At 51.4% G+C, this 18,051-nt stretch overlaps 1 protein-coding gene across 3 annotated transcripts; it reads right to left on the reverse strand.

Moving 5' to 3' along the window:
* Nucleotides 1-1,799: 1,799 nt before the first annotated feature.
* Nucleotides 1,800-17,177, reverse strand: Drc7 (dynein regulatory complex subunit 7). 3 transcript variants are annotated; one of them, XM_090357579.1, is made up of 18 exons: nucleotides 17,138-17,177; nucleotides 15,352-15,576; nucleotides 14,342-14,516; nucleotides 13,212-13,337; nucleotides 12,112-12,306; nucleotides 11,203-11,361; nucleotides 10,557-10,775; nucleotides 9,038-9,166; nucleotides 7,290-7,362; nucleotides 7,072-7,200; nucleotides 6,740-6,868; nucleotides 6,326-6,546; nucleotides 4,984-5,199; nucleotides 4,245-4,355; nucleotides 4,050-4,160; nucleotides 2,952-3,146; nucleotides 2,114-2,253; nucleotides 1,800-2,026 (listed from the first exon to the last, which is right to left on the reverse strand). In XM_090357579.1, exons 2-18 carry the CDS (start codon nucleotides 15,552-15,554, stop codon nucleotides 1,933-1,935), a joined length of 2,625 nt encoding a protein of 874 aa, XP_090213705.1. In that variant the 5' UTR covers nucleotides 15,555-15,576; nucleotides 17,138-17,177; the 3' UTR covers nucleotides 1,800-1,932. The 3 variants fall into 3 exon arrangements, with proteins under 3 accessions (XP_090213705.1, XP_090213703.1, XP_090213704.1); XM_090357577.1 differs by lacking the exons at nucleotides 1,800-2,026; nucleotides 2,114-2,253; nucleotides 2,952-3,146; nucleotides 4,050-4,160 and having other exon boundaries at nucleotides 4,169-4,355; nucleotides 15,352-15,592; nucleotides 17,138-17,174; XM_090357578.1 differs by lacking the exons at nucleotides 1,800-2,026; nucleotides 2,114-2,253; nucleotides 2,952-3,146; nucleotides 4,050-4,160; nucleotides 17,138-17,177 and adding an exon at nucleotides 16,375-16,465 and having other exon boundaries at nucleotides 4,169-4,355.
* Nucleotides 17,178-18,051: the final 874 nt, after the last annotated feature.

An 18,051-nucleotide genomic window follows, 5' to 3' on the forward strand; every position in this document is an offset into this window, starting at 1 on the left:
CAGCGTTCTCGTTATTGGAGCGCCACTTCCTAGCTAGCCAATGAGGAGGGGATTTCTGGAGCAGCGTGAAGCCGCGGACCTTCCATCTTGGAACCGGGCAAAGCGGGACAGTGGCCTTCGCCTACGCTTTGCCGTGGTTCCTGGTTCCCTTTGACTGAGGACTGGTGTCTGGATGAGGCTTCGCGTCTTCGATCCGAACGTCGGCTTGAGCTCCCCGCGGGACGCTTGGAGGACAACTAGCTGGATTCCCGGGCCGACCTGGGCCCACGATGGGTAGGGGGAACCCCCGACCCCAGCACAGTTGCAGGCCGAGCAGTTCGGACGAGGGGCCCCAGTCGGGGTGGGCCTCCAGTCGGGGTGGGCCTCCAGTCTGGGGGGGCGAGGGGGGTGCCAGCCCCGGCACAGCTGCAGCCATTCGCCCGCTTATCCTTCCTCCTCGGGGCGCTACGCGGTGCCACGCCCAGGTCGGCCCGGGAATCCAGCTATAGGTGCTTATAAACAACCCGATGAGGGGAAACAACCCCAGAAAGGCTGGGGGCGGGGGGGGGGGGGGGGGGCTTTGAGGAATGCATGAGGAGAACACCGGATCAGAACAGTCCAGCCCGAGAGTTCCCTCAACTTTAAATATAAAAACTTAGGGAAATCTTATGACTATATTGATATTACCTAGATTTTTTTTTCTATGTATTCCTCCCCCCCCATTTGTAAATTGTAGCCATCGTGACATTTCCATCTGGACATTAATGGGCCTGTAGCTCTTTAAAACAGAGCCCTTAGATCCATATTGTGATTGTAATCCCTCAGAAAACAGTCATTTTCTAACATTCAGACCATCATTTATGTCCCCAGTCATTCCCTAAATATGGAATGTTTTTGGCTAGATAGAAAACAGGCTACAGGTATAGCTGATCTAGCATAGAGGCACCCCTGAATTCAAACTCAAGTAGAAGAAAGAAAAAAACTCCTTGCCAGGCACTAATCCGGATTTAGGAAGATTTTTGTTTGATGTCATTGATCTCATGAAAATAGTCATTTAAGAATTGGCCTAATCAATGTATGTGAATTAATGCACCTTCTATCTGGCAAATATCATGTAACCCTTTTACTAATTACAATAAAAAAAAAAGAATTGGCCTAATGATGGATTAGTATGCTACCATTCTGATTTGAAATGTGGCCTTCCTGTTCAGGGTGTTCAAAGTCCCATCTGTAGCTGAAGGTGCTACTGAGAGGTGATTGGATCATGAGTTCATAGCTGTGTGGGCTCTGAGGAGGGCTTAGCTGGAGGCAGTTGCTCCCTGGGGGCATGTCTTCCATCGTGTATCTTGCCCCTGCCCTTTGTCTGTCCGCTTCCTGTCTGCCATTAGACAGGAGTTTTGCTCTCCCATGTCCTCCCTTCTATGTTTTTTGTGTGTGTGTGCTGGTCCTGGGGCCTGGATGCTGCCCCAGAGGTTTTGTTTGTTTGTTTGAGGCTAGTAGTGGGCAGCAGCTGCACTTTCAGCTTAATTGGTTCATTGCAGAGTCTCCTGGATTTTCTTACTCAGGCTGATTTTGAGCCCTAATCCTCAGATCTCAGCATCTTCAGTCGCTAGGATGACAGGTGTAAGCTATGGGTGCTTGGCCCTGCCATGACTTTTTTTTGCCTTGCCACAGGTCAAAGCAATGGAGCTTGTAGTTATAGACTAAAACTTTTGAAACCATAAACAAAATCTTGGCTCCTCTGGTTTTTGTCCGAGCAGTAACAAAGGAGAAAAAGATTAGGCCTGGAACTTGTGAAATCTGAGGCTGCAGGTGGCAAATTAAATGAAAGTATGTTTATTTAAAGGGAAACTGAGAAAAGGGGGAGTGGTAATGAAGCCTTATGGATAGTGTTAGGCAGGTGTGGTGAATATGCTATCTCTGGCAGCTTCCAGGATAGTCCTATTAGCGGTGTCAAACATAGACTTTCACCAGTTCCATTAGCCGGGGGTCCTTGTAGAGCTTTTCCTCCAGCGCCAAGTACTTGAGCGGGGCTAGCTCCTTGTGCCTACGGTGGAAGGAAAGGAGTGATGTTGTTCAAAGCTGCAGCCAGATGAGCTCCAAGGGCTCTTCCTGGCTCCCACTTCCCCCTTACCTGTTGAGCCGTTGCTCTAGGATGCGGATGCGGAACATGGCCTGGGAGCAGTAGCTCAGGTACAAGTCTTCGTCCTCGGGTGTCAAGGTCACCTGGTTCTCCTGGTACCACTGCTGCTTCTTCTGAAGCTCCTGAGTCTCCTAGAAGATGGGAGTGGGGGATAACAAGAACTAGCCCTCTAGAATCCAGGCTGCTATTTCACAGGTCAACACACAGCCCCCACTCACACAAGGAGAAAGGGCAGAAGCAAGGGTCACAAAGGATGGGAGCCTCCAGGATCATGTTTGGAGAGATAGTCAGTCCATGAGGTCAGAGTAAGGCTAGAACAGCTGACCAGGCAGGGGATGTGGCTCAGTGACGCTGTTTGCTTCATTTGCATAAGCCCTAGATTTGATCCCCTGCACCACAGAAAACCAAAAACATGACTGAGCAAGCTACCAACATTTCCAGAGCCTTTGAGTTGAGGAACATTATACAGTTTGTATAGAGCTCTGTGGGTTCTAAGTGATATACTACATAGAAGCTAACTGGTGTGTGCCTATTCTACAGGAACAGGGCAAGGAAGCAGAGTTGTTATGCACCATCCACCTATCCATCCGTTCCTTTGCCTAACCCTCCACCCACCCACCCATTTACCCACCTGTCTACTCACCCATCCATCTATCCACCCACCCATTCACCTCCACAACCATCCAGTAGACACATGAGAGAAAGAACACTGACATCCTAATCTGTCCACCAATCCCTCACACATTTGTGAGGTGCTGGGCAGAGAGCCCCAAAAGCATTTTCTGGAGAAAATACCAAGGTCCCCTACCCTGCCAGGCTCTGGGCTTACCTTCTCGAAGCGAGCCTGGATGAGGTTGGCCTTGTCGATGAGCCGCTGCTTGAAGTCGTTGAGACACTCATCCTTGAGACGCATTGCCTGCCACCTTGTCAGCTTCTCGCCTGGAGGGAGCTGGGCCAGGAATGGGGCCAGGTAGTCCAGCTGGGTCTCCACCTGTCGCAGGTGCTCCTCGTGTATCACACGCTCCTAGGGAGAGCCCGCTGGGTCAGAGGGGACTTCAGGAGACCTCCTGCCAGCTCCACATCAACAGTGGGATGCCACCAGGCCAGGTCCCCACCCTGTGCAGGCACCTCTGAAACAGGATTGGCCATGCTTGTGGCCAGGCGATTCATGTCTCTCTACCCAAGACATCCATCTTCCCAAACCTGTTTCCTCCTCAGGCAGAATCAGGTCTATAAATCACACAGCCAGGTGCCTGGCAGTCTACAGGAGATGCTTACTCAGTAATGGCAGAAGCTAAAAATGATAAAACTTCATATATATATGTATTACGTCTTGGAGTCTTATGCCTTGCATAGGAAGGAAAGCTGGAGATTTGAGCCAAGGCCTGCCCCTAGGGATCTGAGAATTGTCATCTGACTGGGCCACCAGCTCTAGCCAGACCTGATGGTAGCCCTGTGGAGGTAGACATACCATTCATATTCTCTGCCCATTCACTCCAGCCCTAGGTCCGAGAACTGATCTGAGTACTTTGAAGGGGACCCAAACAAGGCTGATCACCCAGCATCAGTGACATGATCCCCTTTTCTGGCTCATACCTATAACCCTAGCTACTCAGGAAGCTGAGATCTGAGGATGGTGGTTCAAAGCCAGCCCAAACAAAAAAGTCCATGAGTCTCTTTATCTTCAGTAAACTACTCAGAAAAAGAAGTGGTGCTATGGCTCAAATGGTAGAATGCTAGCTTTGAGCACAAAGAGACTCAGAAACAGGACCCAGGCCCTGGGATCAAGGCCCGGGACCAGCAAAAATATTTTCCCAGCCAAGTCTCAATGGTTTTCCCCAGCCTCCGGGGACGAGGGGGTGGGTGGGTGGGGTAGTCCAGCAAAAGCCAGCCCTGGGCAAAGGGGTGATTCAACCATAAGGCTTACCATGGCCTCCCGATATTCCTTGCTCTTCTCGTTGCGCTTCGTGTCATAGATGGAGATGGTCAGTGTGTGCGCCTCATCCTCCTCCTCTCGAAGCTTCAGGATCTCCAGCACCTGAATTGTCAGTCAATGGAGGGGATGACCAAGGCACCCCCACCCCTGCCATTGCCCATCTGCCCCCTCTCCTTGGTTCCTTGCCTCCAGTTCTGACTCCCAGGCCTGATGGCGAGACAGCTTTTCCTCAGCCTTCAGTTTCATCATGGTCTCATACTGGTAGAGAAGCTTCTTGGTGTGCTCCATAGGCTCCACCTGGGACCAGAATGACCACAGTGACAGACCCCACTCCAGTTACTCCCACCTCTTCCTAGCTGCAAGGCAGTTTCCTTGCCTATTAAAAATCAGATATCCAGTGGCTCACACCTGTAATCCTAGCAACTCAAGAGGCTGAGAGCTAAGGATTGCTGTTTGAAGCCAGCCTAAAATTTAACCAGCAAAAAGCTAGAAGTGTAGCTGAGGCTCAAGTGGTAGAGCCCTAGCCTTGAACAGCAAAGCTAAGGGTTAGCACTCAAGCCCCCGACTAGCACAATAGAGATAGATAGATAGGTAGCTGAAGTTGCAGAGGAAATATGGGATGCAGGGATTTCACTAGGAAAGCGAGCCCCTCCAGCATAGGCCCGAGATCCAGGGTCTGTGCTGACCAGGGCTGGTCATGGCAGGGACCATGAAGTAGCCTCGGCCTGCTAGATTCTCATTCTGATGGGAAAGGGGGGATTTTTCAGAGGCTTTGCAAAAAAGGAGAGCCCCCCAGGGGCAGATTTGATTCTCCAGAGGGCCAGATGGATTTCCTGGCTAGGCTTCAAGTGCATCATCATGGGTCCCCCAAGTTGCTGGAAGGGTTCCAGGGCACAGTCCCCTCCCTGCAGGGGCCACTGCCCACCTCAAAGCTGATGCACATGTCCGGGGTCATGATGACCTTGTTGCCCTTGCTGTCCACCTCTGTGCGCCGCAGGAACTCCCGCTTGGACGTGGTGATATAGTCGTCACGGCAGTGGTAGCGCAGCTGGATGCGTTCCTCAGTGATCAGAAACACGCGTTCTGCCACATCCTCATCTGCGGGCTTTGCAGGGTTGCGGTGGAAGTACTCCATGATTTTCTGTGTGGCCAGAGGGACAACAAGGGGTGGCTGGGTATACCCTGTGCAAAGGGTGGTCAGGGCTCAGGGCCCTGAGCTCAGGGGTCTTTTTATGGGGAGGGGGGCAGTTTATGATGGCAGTGTGAGCTGAGGGCCAAGCCTCCTCAAGCCTCTGTAAGTCTTCCCTAGCTCCCTCAACCAGGCTGCCTGCGTGCCCCGGTGGTGGGGAGCTCACCACCTCTTCTGCCCAGTCATCTCTAGAAATCTGCTAGGAAAGGCATTTTTGGTACACATAGCCAGTAAGAACAATTGCAAAATCATCTGTAATGACTTGGGGAAAGAGGAGGGGGGAAATCAATTTACTGTACAATGAGTAATACAAGGAATTGAACTCCCAGCCCACCTTGGATAACCACTTAGAAAAAGCCTCTTGGGACCCAATCTATGAATCCTCGGTTAATATTTGAGAGGCACCACTCTGAGATATTTTGAAGATGGATTGATTGACTTTTAATAAGAGTTAAAAGCAGGGCTTTGTTGCATGCTAGGCAAGCACTACCTCGAGCTGTCTCCTCAACCCTTTTATTTTTATCTTGTGCTGGTCCTGGGGCTTGCACTGCCCCTGAGCTTTTTTGTTCAAGGCTAGCACTCTACCACTTGAGCCACAGCTCCACTCCAGTTTTCTGGTCCTCAATTGGAGATAAGAGTCTCACAGACTTTCCTGCTCTGACTGGCTTTAAACCTCAATCCGCAGACCTGCAGCCTCCCGAGTAGCTAGGATTACAGGAATGAGCCATCAGTTTATGTTTTGTTTCTTCAGCCAGGGTCTCATTACCTTTTGTCCCCAAATGGCCTCAGATATGAAGGCCTCCTGCTTCTGCCTCCTGAGCAGCTGGAATTTTCGGTATCACCACAATACCTGGCTTTTCCAGATGATTAGCCAGGAATGTGAATTCCTATATAAAAACAAGCTACTACACTCTTGGCTCTTACTTGAAGGCACGATCCAGCACCATGTGGGTACGTAGTCTCCCATCAATGTCACACACCTGGATGTCACCAGAGATGGGGGCTGTGCCCCACCCAGGTGACCTCTGCCTGCCAGAGAAGGTGAGTGACCTGGTGCCCAGGGCAGGTGCTCTCTTACCACCATGGGCCTTGGGTTTGATTCCGCAGTGCACTGAGTGGGCTTCTTCACCCTGGGCCCAAAGGTGATGTGGCGGTAGAAGAGGAAGTCAGGGCGCCCACTGTAATACTCTGTCATTGTCTTGGGGGTCTCCTCTCGCTTTATCAGGCCATCCACGCGGGCCGACTCATAGAACTCCATGACACGGTCCATCTCAGGCTGCATGGTCTTGTAGGAATGTACTGGGTGGAAGGTAGGGGAGAGAAAGAGGAAGATGATTGAGGGGGACAGCTGTGACTGCTGGCCTGTTCGCCACCCAACTCTGGCAGTGTCTGGCTTGCCATCCAAGGACCCAGTCTACAGCCAGTGTTGGTTCCTCTACCACACCCACGCCCCAGCTCCTGGCTAGCCCAGCCATGGGGTTCATATACATACCACGAAGACACTGGGGGTGGCCAGGCTTGAAGTAGTCAGTATATAAGCCCGTGACCTTGTTCATATACTTTAGCTCCAACATGTCCTCACGATTCTGGTACCACTCCTTGATCTCTAAAACCTTGGTACCTGAGATGGGGGTGGAGGTGGGAGAAGGTGCCTCCCACAGCCATGTCAGCTTCCCCAGCCTCCCACCCACGGCTCCCTGCAACACCTGAGAGAGTGAACATGATGTGCTCAAGGTCCCAGGCATATAGGGGATCATGGCTCTCCCCATAGCTCTTCTCTGCAGCTCCCCACCCTTTGCCCTTCAGCGGGAGCTGCGCCCTTACACTCTGTGTCCTGGTAGACGGTGAGGCGGCACACGAGGCCGTTGTTGTTGAGGTAAGGGGCCCACTTCTCCACCTGGGCCTTTTTGTACTGTATCACCTTCTTCCCACTTGGGCAGCGGGTCTCAAATGCTGTGGACATAGAGAGAGCTGGGGTCACTCCTTCCAGACTGCCACACCTACCCCCCAGACCCCAAAGGAAGGAGAGGATGGGCAGAGACCTTCTGGTGGAATTTGGATTTGCATCACCCATGAGGATGGCATGTCAAAGCTCTTATCATCATCTTCTTTGCCCTGTGGGGAGAAGGGTGATGGCCAGTGCCCTGGAGGAGACCTTGGCAAAGCCTCTTCCGCCCTTCACAGCCCAGCTAAGAGGGTTCAAGGGCTTGGGAGGGGGTGGAAGATGTCGCCCCCCCCTCCCAAACACAGCAATACCAACCCATCCTCCCCTCTGATCAAGGATTCTTGTGGCAGGTCCTTCACTAGAAAAGCTCCTGGAGTCCAGTAGAGCCCATTTACCACCAGCTAGAAGCCTGGGGATGGCTCCTACAGGGCTGGACTCCCTGGACAATAGCAGCTCCAGGCCTTGTAGTCAGCGGGGGCGTCCATGCTCAGGGAGGAGAAGGTGTTCCTACACTAACCACAGCTCACCAAGCCTTGGCCCAGGAGGTAAACCAGAATCATTGCTGGGATTAGAGCTGCAATTTCAGTTCAGACCCCAGTTCAGGGGCTTACTGGGTGTGTCCTTTGGGTGTGTGACTTCACCCCTCTCTGTGTAAGTTGTCCCTTCTGTAACAGGGACAGTCATAAGGGACAACATACCTGTCCCTACCTTGCTGGGTGGTGGTGATTTGTTTTAGTAATTTATTTTGAGCCTCCCAAGTAGCTGGGATTATAGGTGTGACCCGCCAGTGCCTGGCTTGTGGTTTTGCTGTTGGTGGGGTGGTCATACGGCTTGAACTTGAGCCTGGATGCTGTCCCTAGCTTAAGGATGGCACTCTACCACTTTGAGCCACAGCTGTACTTCTGGATTTCAGGTGGTTAGTTAGAAATAAGAGTCTTGTGGACTTTCCTGCCCAGGCTGGCTTGGCACCATGATCCTCAGATCCCAGCCTCCTGAGTAGGTAGGATGTATAGGCCCAGCTTGGTGGTGATGATTTAAATGAGTGAGCTTGGGTCTGACACTTGTTATGGAGCCTGATGCTCAGAGAGACCACACCATTCAGGTTCTGCTTTGTTCTTGTGGACAATCCTGGGTACCCCTCCAAACTCTCCAAGGCCCCTCGTGCCTTGGAGAACATGGCTGTATTTGGAGGTGGGATTGTTAAAGAGGTAATGAAGTTGGAATGTGGCCCTTAGGATGTCCTTAATCCAGCCTTCAGAACCGGGAGCCAAGCCTCTGTCATGTAAATCCCAGCCTGTGGCCGCATCAGTAGGCCAACACATCTGATGCTCTGGTATGACCACGACCCCTCCCTCACTTCTGTGCAAGTGAGGAAAGTTCCCAAAGACCCCCAACACTTGTCCTAGGGTATGCTGACATGCCTGTAGCTCCAGGGGACCCTGACCTTATGACTGGAAGGCCCTGGCTTGGGAAAAGGGAAGCTGACACCATGATCTTTAGAATATCTGAGAGGACAGATGAAAAATTAGAAGAGTGACCAGCCTCGAGGTTTCCCCCAGGCTTGTAGAGAAAGTGCTATGAGCCAACTTTCAGGGGTGTACACTCTAAAGAATCAGGACAATCCCCGAACCCCCGAATTCAAGTTTCAGCCCTCCCCTGACCTACTGGAAGAGTCTGGGCCTCAGTTTACACATCCATAAAATGAGGGCAGAGTCCAATCTTCGAAGAACCTATAACTGGTCTGCTTAGATCCCCTCCCTCACATACACAGGCTTTTAGGGATGTTTATTGGGCACAAACTTTCCTCACCGCACCCCCACTGCCTCCCGTACCACCGAGGCTCACCAGCTCTTCAACATCCTCATCATCGTTCATTGTCTCCTCCTCTTCCTCAGACACGGACAGTCGGTGCTTCTCTGAGCCCTGCAGCATATACTCCCACCTCACAGGGTCACCCAGATCAAAGACCAAGTCCTGTTGGGGCCGGGAATCAGCCAAGTGCACCCCATACTCTCCACACCCCCAACCTTCTCTGAAGTGATGGGAAGCAGCTCCTCCCAGATGCCAGCAGAGGCCTGGACAGAATGTCAGCTCCAGCTGGCCTGGAACTTGCAATCCTCTGGTCTCAGCCTCCTGAGTGCTGGAACTACAGATGTGTGTGCCATCACACTCAACCAAAAATTATATTTATATATGTATATTCATGCGTGTATAGTGTAATCTTAACGGAGTATAATTATATATTGTACGGGATAGGTAAAATGAAAAAGAGAATACCTAGAGTGGACAGGACTTCTAGAACTCTCCTTCACTGACAATAAGAGGGCACATCAAGACAATCGTTTGGGAAGCGGACTGGCTCTCCTAGAATGGAACATGTGTCTTTCCAAAGTATGACAACTATGTGTCAGCCATGTAGCTGCAGAATGGACAAGTTCTGGTGTGCTCTCCAATCATCAGAAATGAATAGACAATGCACGTGAACACACCGTGTCTGCACCCAGGTCATGGATGAATCTCAGGAGCTTGATGATGGTCGTGAAAGATGTGTACTGGGCTGGGCACCTATAGTTCACACCGGAAATCCTAGCTACTTAAAAGGCTGAGCTTTTGGGAAGATGGCTTAATGGCAGAGTGCTTGCCTCACATGAATGAAGCACTGGGTTTGATTCCTTAGTACCACATAAACGATAAATCAATAAAAAAAAATTTTAAAGGCTGAGATTGAGAGGATTGAAATTTGAGGCCAGACTAGGCAGCCAAGCCTTCAAAACTCCATCTCCAAAATAACCAGCAAAAATCTAGGCTGGAGGCATGAATTAAGTGGTAGGGGCACCTCCCTAAGCAAATACAAGTTCCTTCATCTAAACCTCAGCACTGACCGGTGAGGATGGCTCACACCTGTAATATTAGCTACTCAGGAGGTAGAGATCTGAGGGTTGTGGTTCAAAATCAGCCGCAGCAGGAAAGCCTGAAAGACTTTTATCTCCAGTTAACTATGGAGCCATGGTTCAGGTGGTAGAGAACTAGCCTCAAGCAAAAAAAAATGCTCAGAAATAATTCCCAGATGCAAAAATTAATAAATATATTTTAAAAGACACAGTACTACCAAAAAATAAGTCAATAAATAATGATACATGGAATGGGGAGTGGAAAGATAGGCAGATACTGGAGTTCAAGCCTGTGGCCACCAGTGTGGAAGCAGCAAGGACAAGGCATCACCTGAGTTTAGCTTCTCAGCTGTAGGGACCGTGCACTGTTCTCCTGGCTCAGTGGCCCTGTCTCCTAGGACCCTATCCCTTCTCTGCCCCTTTCCCATCCCTCCCGCTCCTGCCCCGCCTGGTACCCCACTGCCCTCTGGTACCTTGCAGCAATTCCAGCAGTCCTGCATGTTAATCCAATAGTTCTTGTGGTTCCACAGACTCTCGATGCCCAGGAAATGGTCGTCCTGGGTGGAATAGCTGCGGCCCGTAAATGGGTCGATGAAGAAGCTCTCCGGCACCTCTCGCTTCCCAGACAGCACCAGGACCCAGCAGAACACACGCAGGCCGTACAGTGGGTCTGGCTTTCCCGTCTCTCTCTCCTGCAGCAGAAAGCCTGCAGGTGACCACCAGGCAGCCAAGAACACATCCTGGGGCCAAGGAGCTGCAGGAGGGCTCTGCTTGCATAGCCACCTCTGAATCCCAGGTTTCAATCAATAAAATGGCAAAATCTATGGTTTACACGGAGGGCTGGGCATGGCTCAGGAAGAGCACTTGCCTAGTCAGTAAACATGAAGCCATGAATTTAAATCCTGGGACCACCAACGATCGAAATCGACTCTCTTGGGCTCAAGGTGTCGGTTGTGTGTGACACTCATCTTTGGGAAAGAATTGGTAGATCTGAAGGAAAGATCAGAGTGGCTTCCTTATCTCATCCCGGGGAGCTGTGTCTGCGATGCCAGACATGGTGGCCTCCAATCTCTTCCTCCTACCATAGCAGAGCCCTCAGACCCAGGCCTACAGACCCACCAAGAGTTGCTCCTCCTCTGCCTGGAGCCGCTTCTGCTCCTCTCTCTTCAGCTGCTGTTGCTTCTTGAACTCCTGATCCTGCTCAAACTTGCTGTTCAGGTCTCGGGGTGGTTTGATGGCATACTTCTTAGGTGGCTCCTTCTCCTTGCTCTTGACTGTCTGTCACCCAGCAAGAGAGGATGGGTCAGTAGCTGAGAGTTGGACTCAACCAGCCTGGCCTGGAACCTGCAGGTCTTCCTGCTCCTCCAGCCTGCAGACCTGAAGTCCTGACAGCAGAGGGTGCTGTAGCACCAAAGCCAGGACTTCAACACCCTCCCTTGCCTGTCTGGATTTCAGCTGCTGTCAACCCAGAATCACCCAGATCTGAGCCAATAAGTAGGCAAACTGTGAGGGGCCAGCTGTAGGGCTTATATCCATGTGTGGGAGTCTCAGGTCCTGGGAAACACTTTCTGTCTGTAGTATGACCATTTTGTGGATCTAGAGATGCTTTTCCCAGAAATGTGTTCTTAATTTCCGAAGGATTCTTGTATCTGCAGCAGCATGGGTCATTGCAGAGCTCAATGCACCCACGCAATGCTCGATACCACTCACCGAGGGAGCCTTTGTACCTGGGTAGGGGAGGACTGAGACTCAAGGTCTGTTCTCTGTACACTTGTCTATTATTTCCTTGTGTGCAAATGGCTGCTCAAGCTTTATCAGACACTCAGGGGGCACGTCAAACAAGGTGACTTTGCAAAGGAGCCCTGTGTATAACATTTGACCCTAGGAAGGCACAGGTGCTCAAACTGAGTTTAAGCCAGTGTGGCACTGAGGACAGAGAAGTCACCATGGTTTGGCATAGGGGCCCTGGAGGATGGGTGTGCAAGCCTGTTCTTTGGGCACCGTACAAGCAGCATGTGCAGGCCATACCTCTTTAGGCTTCATGGTGAGCGGGCACACCTCCAGGGATAGGTCCATGTGGCACAGGTCCTGGGAGCCATAGCCATTGACACAGTAGGCATCGTAGCCAGAGCCGATGAGCATGGAGCAAAGCAGCGTGCTGAAGTCGAACGAGTTACCCTTCTGGTACCGCAGCACGGTGGTGGAGGAGTACAGGTGCGAGGGCTGCACCCACGTGGGGCTATTCAGCATGGGGTCTCTGTGACCCCTCATTGTCCTCCCCTCCCACAGTCTTCTGGGGCGGGGCAAGCAAGCTGCATCCCAGGGGCCCCCAACTCTTGACCTGACCCTGTGCAGTCCAAATGCGCCTGTGACTTTAAGGGACTAGATAACTTCTTATAAGACCATGGAACTCTAAAAGCTTCTGCTCTAATGACCCTTATTTATTTATGTTTTGGTCATTTTTATTACTTTCCTCTAATCTTCTCATCTGCCATTCGTGTCCTTTATCAAGTTCTCCAGGTCCACCCTTTCTTCTTCCCTCCCTCTGTTGTTCTCAGTGAGAAGCTGACCAAGCTGGCCAGATATCCAAGGATGCGCGAGAGCACAATGGCACACACACAAGTAGTCTCAGCTACTTGAGAAATAGAGATACGAGGAGCACGGTTCGTAGTCTGCATCGAGAGACCCCGGTCTCAGCCAACAAGCTGTGTGTGGTGGGGCATGCAGGGCTGTGATCCCAACTCCATGGGAGGCTATAGGTAGAGGAGGATCAAGGTCTGAAGTGAAAACTGAAGCAAAATGGAGGCTAGAGACATGGTTCAAGTGGTAGAGCAACCGTCTAGCAAGCATAAGGGCCTGAGTTCAAACCCCATACCATCAAAACAAATAATAAAAGAACTGGAGGCCACAGGCAGCTGAACACCTAACGTCATGAAAGGGAGATTGGGGCAGAAAGAGGCAGGGGTCAGTGGAAGTGTTGCTCTGTGTCATCAGTTGTCCCCCTCTGGGCCTGTTTCCTCCTAGAGGTCTCAGGAGATGTGGCCTGAGCTTGGCTAAACCTCTTTCCCAGATCTTGCCTAGCTTCCCTTCTTAGGTCTCCTGGGCCCACTGATGTGAGTGGCACTTACCGGCTTGAGGGGGTCTGGCAGGAGCACCATGGTGAGGAAATCAGAAACAAACTGGGCACACGTGTCCCAGTTGTAGAGTTCAGGGTAGGGCATCAGTGTGGGCCGGATGGTGGTGCTTACAAACTTCTGCAAGGGGAGAGAGATTGGGGGGAAGGGAGCATGCACAGTTAGGCCCTGGTGGGGAGGGGGTGTGGGGGAAGATGGCAAGGAGAGGAGCAGTACTTGCAGAGCACATGGCCACAATTAGTGGGGATGTCAGTGGCTGGGAGACCTCATGGCTTCACCACTCCATGATGGTGCAGGCCTGTTGTGGGCTGGGCTGGGCACCTGAGAGGCAGAGAAGCCAAGCAAGCTGCCCCAGAAAGGTAGGGCTGAGGGAGGAGACCAGAGCCTCTGAGGTGTGATGGCCTTCCAGCCCCTTCTGGTCAGGGGGACCTCATGGTGTCCTTATTGGAGGCTTGGCCATCTCCAGCCCCAGATGTAGGCCCCACTCCGGAAACACAAAGAAACAGCACAGAGTGGGCCAGGATAGACTCCCCACCTCTCCACACACACGCTGGCTTCTTCCTTCCAGAGGCCTTTCAGGTACTTCCTGGAGTCTCCCTAGATCTCAGTTTTCCTATCTGTAGATGGGGGCTGCGCGGCAAATCCAACTCCCAGGCTGACAGGGTTCTGAAGACCTACAGCTCACCAAGCAGCTTCCAACATTTGTGTTCTACTGCTTCCTGTCAAGAGTGCTGGTGACTCTCACCTAGAACTCTAGCTACTCCAGAGGCTGAGATCTGAGGATCGTGGTTCAAAGCCAGCCTGGACAGGGAAGTCTAAAAGACTCTTGTCTCCAATTAAGTACTGGAAGTGGCACTGTGGCTCAAAGTGGCAGAGCACTAGCCTTGAGCCCAAGGAGCTCTCAGGGACAGTACCCAGGTTCTGAGTTCAAGCCCAGCAATCACCACCACCACCACCACCAACAACAACAACAACAACAAGTCAGCTCCCATTCCAATGCTTGATCTAGACATCTAGACCTGTGATTCCCCACTGGAAACCTGTGATTGGCTCAAAGACCTTGGAGGAGAGACCTTCCCTCTATTCCATCTCCTCCGCCCCGGCTTCCACATCCCCACTCTTACCGGAACATCACACTCATTCAGGGGGTGCAAGAAGAGAGGCACGCGGTCAGGGCACAGGTGGCTGTACTGGTGGGAGTAGTTTTGGGCCACCTGCAGCAGGTGCTCCTCCTTGGTAGAGTTGGTTTTGTAGGAAGGGGGCAGGTTGGACGTGTCGATGACATCCTGCGTTAAGGTCCTGTGAGGGCAGCAGGGATGGCATGAGCGCAGGTGAGGCTCTGCTGAAACCCCTGGGCCCACCTGAGCTGACTTTGGCTCCACCTCTTCCTCAGGTAATCCTGAGAGGCAGGTGTCTCATCGGTGCCTGCACTTTCCCACAGATTGAAGATACTGCCTCAGAGAGGTCAAGTGATTTGTCACATACACAGCAGAAGGGATGCCATCAGGAGAGGGGGTGTCTCAGTCCCTGGTCCTGAGTCCTTACTCTGGAGGGGAGGTTTGAACTCAGGACTTCTCACTTGCTAGTCAAGTACTCTACCACTGAGCACTGAGACACACTGGTTTGCTTTGTTTGTGTGTGGTTTTTCTTGTTTTTTGTGTGTTTTGCTGGTTGTATGTGAGATAAGGTCTTATTCCCTGCCCCAGTGCCTGCCTGGACCACAGTCTGCCTATTCCAGGCTTCTTGCTGTTGCTGGGATGACAGATAGTGTGCCACTGTGTTGAGATGGAGTCTCAGACTTTTCTGTCCAAGCTGAACAACAATCTCAGCCTCCCAAAGTAACTTAGGAAAACAGGCATGCACCTTGCCACCCAGCTACAGGTTAAGAAGATCTTGCAAGCTTTCCTGGGCTGGCCTCAAATCTTGATCCTCCCCGATTCTCAGTCCTCCAAGTAGCTCAGATTTCAAACGAAAGCCTCTGGCCTCTAGCTCAGAGCACTCACTCCTAACTGCCTCCTTCTGTGTCCTGGTGCCCTTCTCAGCCCAGCTATCACCATTTTGCCTGGCTCTGACTGTGCCCAGCCCTCTGTGCCTGAGCAGTGACTGGGAAGGAAGCCCCCATTCCCACACTCACAGGGACTCTTCTACAGGGGGGACCACAATCTCCGACATCTTCTTCTCCAGGTCTCTGAGCATATCCTGCGTCATGATGCTCTCATCCTTCCGGGGCTCTCCGGGCCTTGTCGTTTTCTCCGTCTTAGCTCGTTCCGCGCGCTCAGCAGCCTCTTCTCTTTCCGCTGCCTCCTCCTCCTCCACTTTCTCCTTCAGGACCTCCATCTTGGCGTCTTTGGCTGGCTACCTAGGAACAGACGTTTCTATGAGGAAGGGAAAAGGGGGTCATCACTTTGCCACCATCACGCACGTCTATCCCTTGGGGAAGTGATAGCATCTTCAGCTCCATCTGGTGCCAGCCCAGGAGGAGTGCCTTCTAACCACTGCAACCCCCTGACAAACTGAGACAAAGCGGGAGTAGGTAGGCAGTGGGGTCAGGGCAGGAGCAGGGCATCCCACAGTCACAAACACAGCTTTGAGGTTGTTTCATTTCTTTGGACAGTTAGCTACTGCAATCCTATTGCTGTTAACTTTCCCACTTAGATGTCTTTATAAAAGCCAATAGGAATATGGCTTAAAAATACTCATAGTAGGAAGTGATTGCTTATTAGCCAACAAGTGATTTGACTTTACAAAGTACTCATAACAAGAAGGTGCTAGAACAGAGCAAAAGGGACCGGGAAGCTGAGGAAATAGCTCAGTAGCAGAGAGCCTTGCCTAGTATATATGAGGCTGTGTCATCCCAGCTATTGAAAAGAAAAGGAAAAAAAATGAGGGGCTGGGAATACTACCTAGCAGTAGTACCCTGGGTTCGATTCCTTGGTACCACATACAGAGAAAAAGCTAGAAGTGGTACTGTGGCTCAAGTAATAAGCCTTAAGAAAGCTCAAGGACAGTGCCCAGGCATTGAGTTCAACAATCAATCAATCAATCAATCAATCAATAGAGGTGAGAGTTGCTTCTCCCTCCTCCCTGCCCAGGCTACAGCCTTTTGAGACTCTGAGCCACTGTCTGGCTATGGGAAAAACTGTTGGTTCTGCCATACCTCTGGCTGAGCCTTTGGGCCACTGTTAGCCCCTTTCTGGCCTCGGTGTTCCTTCTGCCACATGAAGGGAAGATGTGTTTTCTACCCAGTCTAACATTCTGGGATCTAGGCTCCCAGAAAGGCTGGAAGCAGCTGTAGCTGGAAGTTGGTCCCAAGTGAGTCCATCCACAACCCAGCAGCTCATTCAGGGCCCCAGGCAAGCAGCCTGGCTCCAGCAACAGATCCTTTTTTCAGCCTCTTGAGCTCAGAGATGGGGAAAGGGAGAGCTGTCAAGTTTACTGTTTCCAGTGTGGCAGCCCCTGTAGAAGGGCTGCATATGAGAAGGTTGAGGCCTGAAGGTGTTCAGGGAAGTGTCTAAACCACAGAGAGTAGTGGCAGATCCAAGATTTGGAGTCACCTTTGGAGGCTAGTGAAATGGGGACTCCTCAAAGGGCAGGTGTGAGGGAGGGGAGTGGCAAGCAAGGAAAGAAAGAGAGTGAAGAGAAGGCCATCGTGTCAGTGGGCATCAGGGACACAGCTGGCACAGGCCCTGAGCAGGCCTTAAGCAGGAAGTCACAGAATATGTAGAGGTGGAGCTGGAAGCCAGATCAGACCCACTACTATATTCTCCATTCAGGCTGCTTGGGGGTGCGGGGTTGGGGGGTGGAAGGAGCACAGTCAAGTCTAGGGGAGAACAATCCTGCTCCCCAACTCCCCAAAGTCCTTAACCTCTTTCCCTGCCATGCAAGGTCCAGCCACCCCCAACCCCCTTGGCCCTCCTTACCCTCCAGGGACAGCCTTACTAGCTGTTTGTTATCTCCATGGTAACCACTGAGGGCAGGTCTTGGGAGAAGAGGCTTCTGGGAAATGTAGTCCTCTGTGAGTGCTCAGGTCCAGGCAACAGATTTTTTGTTGTTGTTTTGTTTTTTGTTTTTGCCAGTCCTGAGCTTGAGCTCAGGGCCTGGGCTCTGTCCTTGGGCTTTCAAGGTTAGAACTCTACTACTTGGGCTTCAGCACCACTTCCAGCTTTTTCTATATATGTGGTACTGAGGAATCGAACCCTAGTCTTCGTGCATGCTAGGCAAGCACTCTACCACTAGGCCAAACTCTCGGCCCTGAGGCAACAGTTTTTGAAGGCTGCCAGAACAGGGCTCTGCAAGAGCAGATTGCTACAGTATTCAGAAAGTTCTTGAAAGCCAGCTACCACATATAGTTTTATTAAAAATTAAATAATGAAACCTCCTAGGAAGTAACTATAGTAAAAGCAAAAGCAACAACTCAAAAGTCCCCATTTACTAATTATTAGTTTATTGCCATTCGTGCGCATGGGGTGACTTTTCACTTGCTATTGCAGCCCATTGGCAATATTGCATGATGATAAACCATTCTGCTTGTCTTCCCAACTTCTCTTCAGCCTAAAACAGGCCAGGAGATTATTCACACCTTGCAAATGGGCAAAGGCTGTAGACCAGGGAAGCCAGTGGCCAGAAACATTTGCCACGCTGCCTGTGTGTTGGCGGGGGGAGCGGTGAGCAGAGTCAGGTTGCCTGAAGGAGCTCTGGGCCTCTGATTGAATGAATAACCTCACAGGACACAGGACAGGAAAAGCCTTCAAAATTCAAATGGAGGTTGGGGATATAGTTCAGTAGAAAAACTAGGCTTGCACTGCTTGTGGAAAACCCTGGGTTTGATGTCAAG

The sequence above is a fragment of the Megascapheus bottae genome, chromosome 24 (genome assembly GCF_031878675.1).
Source record: "Megascapheus bottae isolate mThoBot1 chromosome 24, mThoBot2.hap1, whole genome shotgun sequence".
NCBI lineage: Eukaryota > Metazoa > Chordata > Mammalia > Rodentia > Geomyidae > Megascapheus > Megascapheus bottae.

Coding starts and splice junctions, on each gene's coding strand:
- Drc7 (XM_090357579.1), bottom strand. CDS start 15,554: ATGGAGGTCCTGAAGGAGAAAGTGGAGGAGGAGGAGGCAGCGGAAAGA. Junction 12,307..13,211: donor TGCCAGACCCCCTCAAGCCG/GTAAGTGCCACT, acceptor ACGTGGGTGCAG/CCCTCGCACCTGTACTCCTC. Junction 2,254..2,951: donor TCCAGGCTCGCTTCGAGAAG/GTAAGCCCAGAG, acceptor CCCATCTTCTAG/GAGACTCAGGAGCTTCAGAA.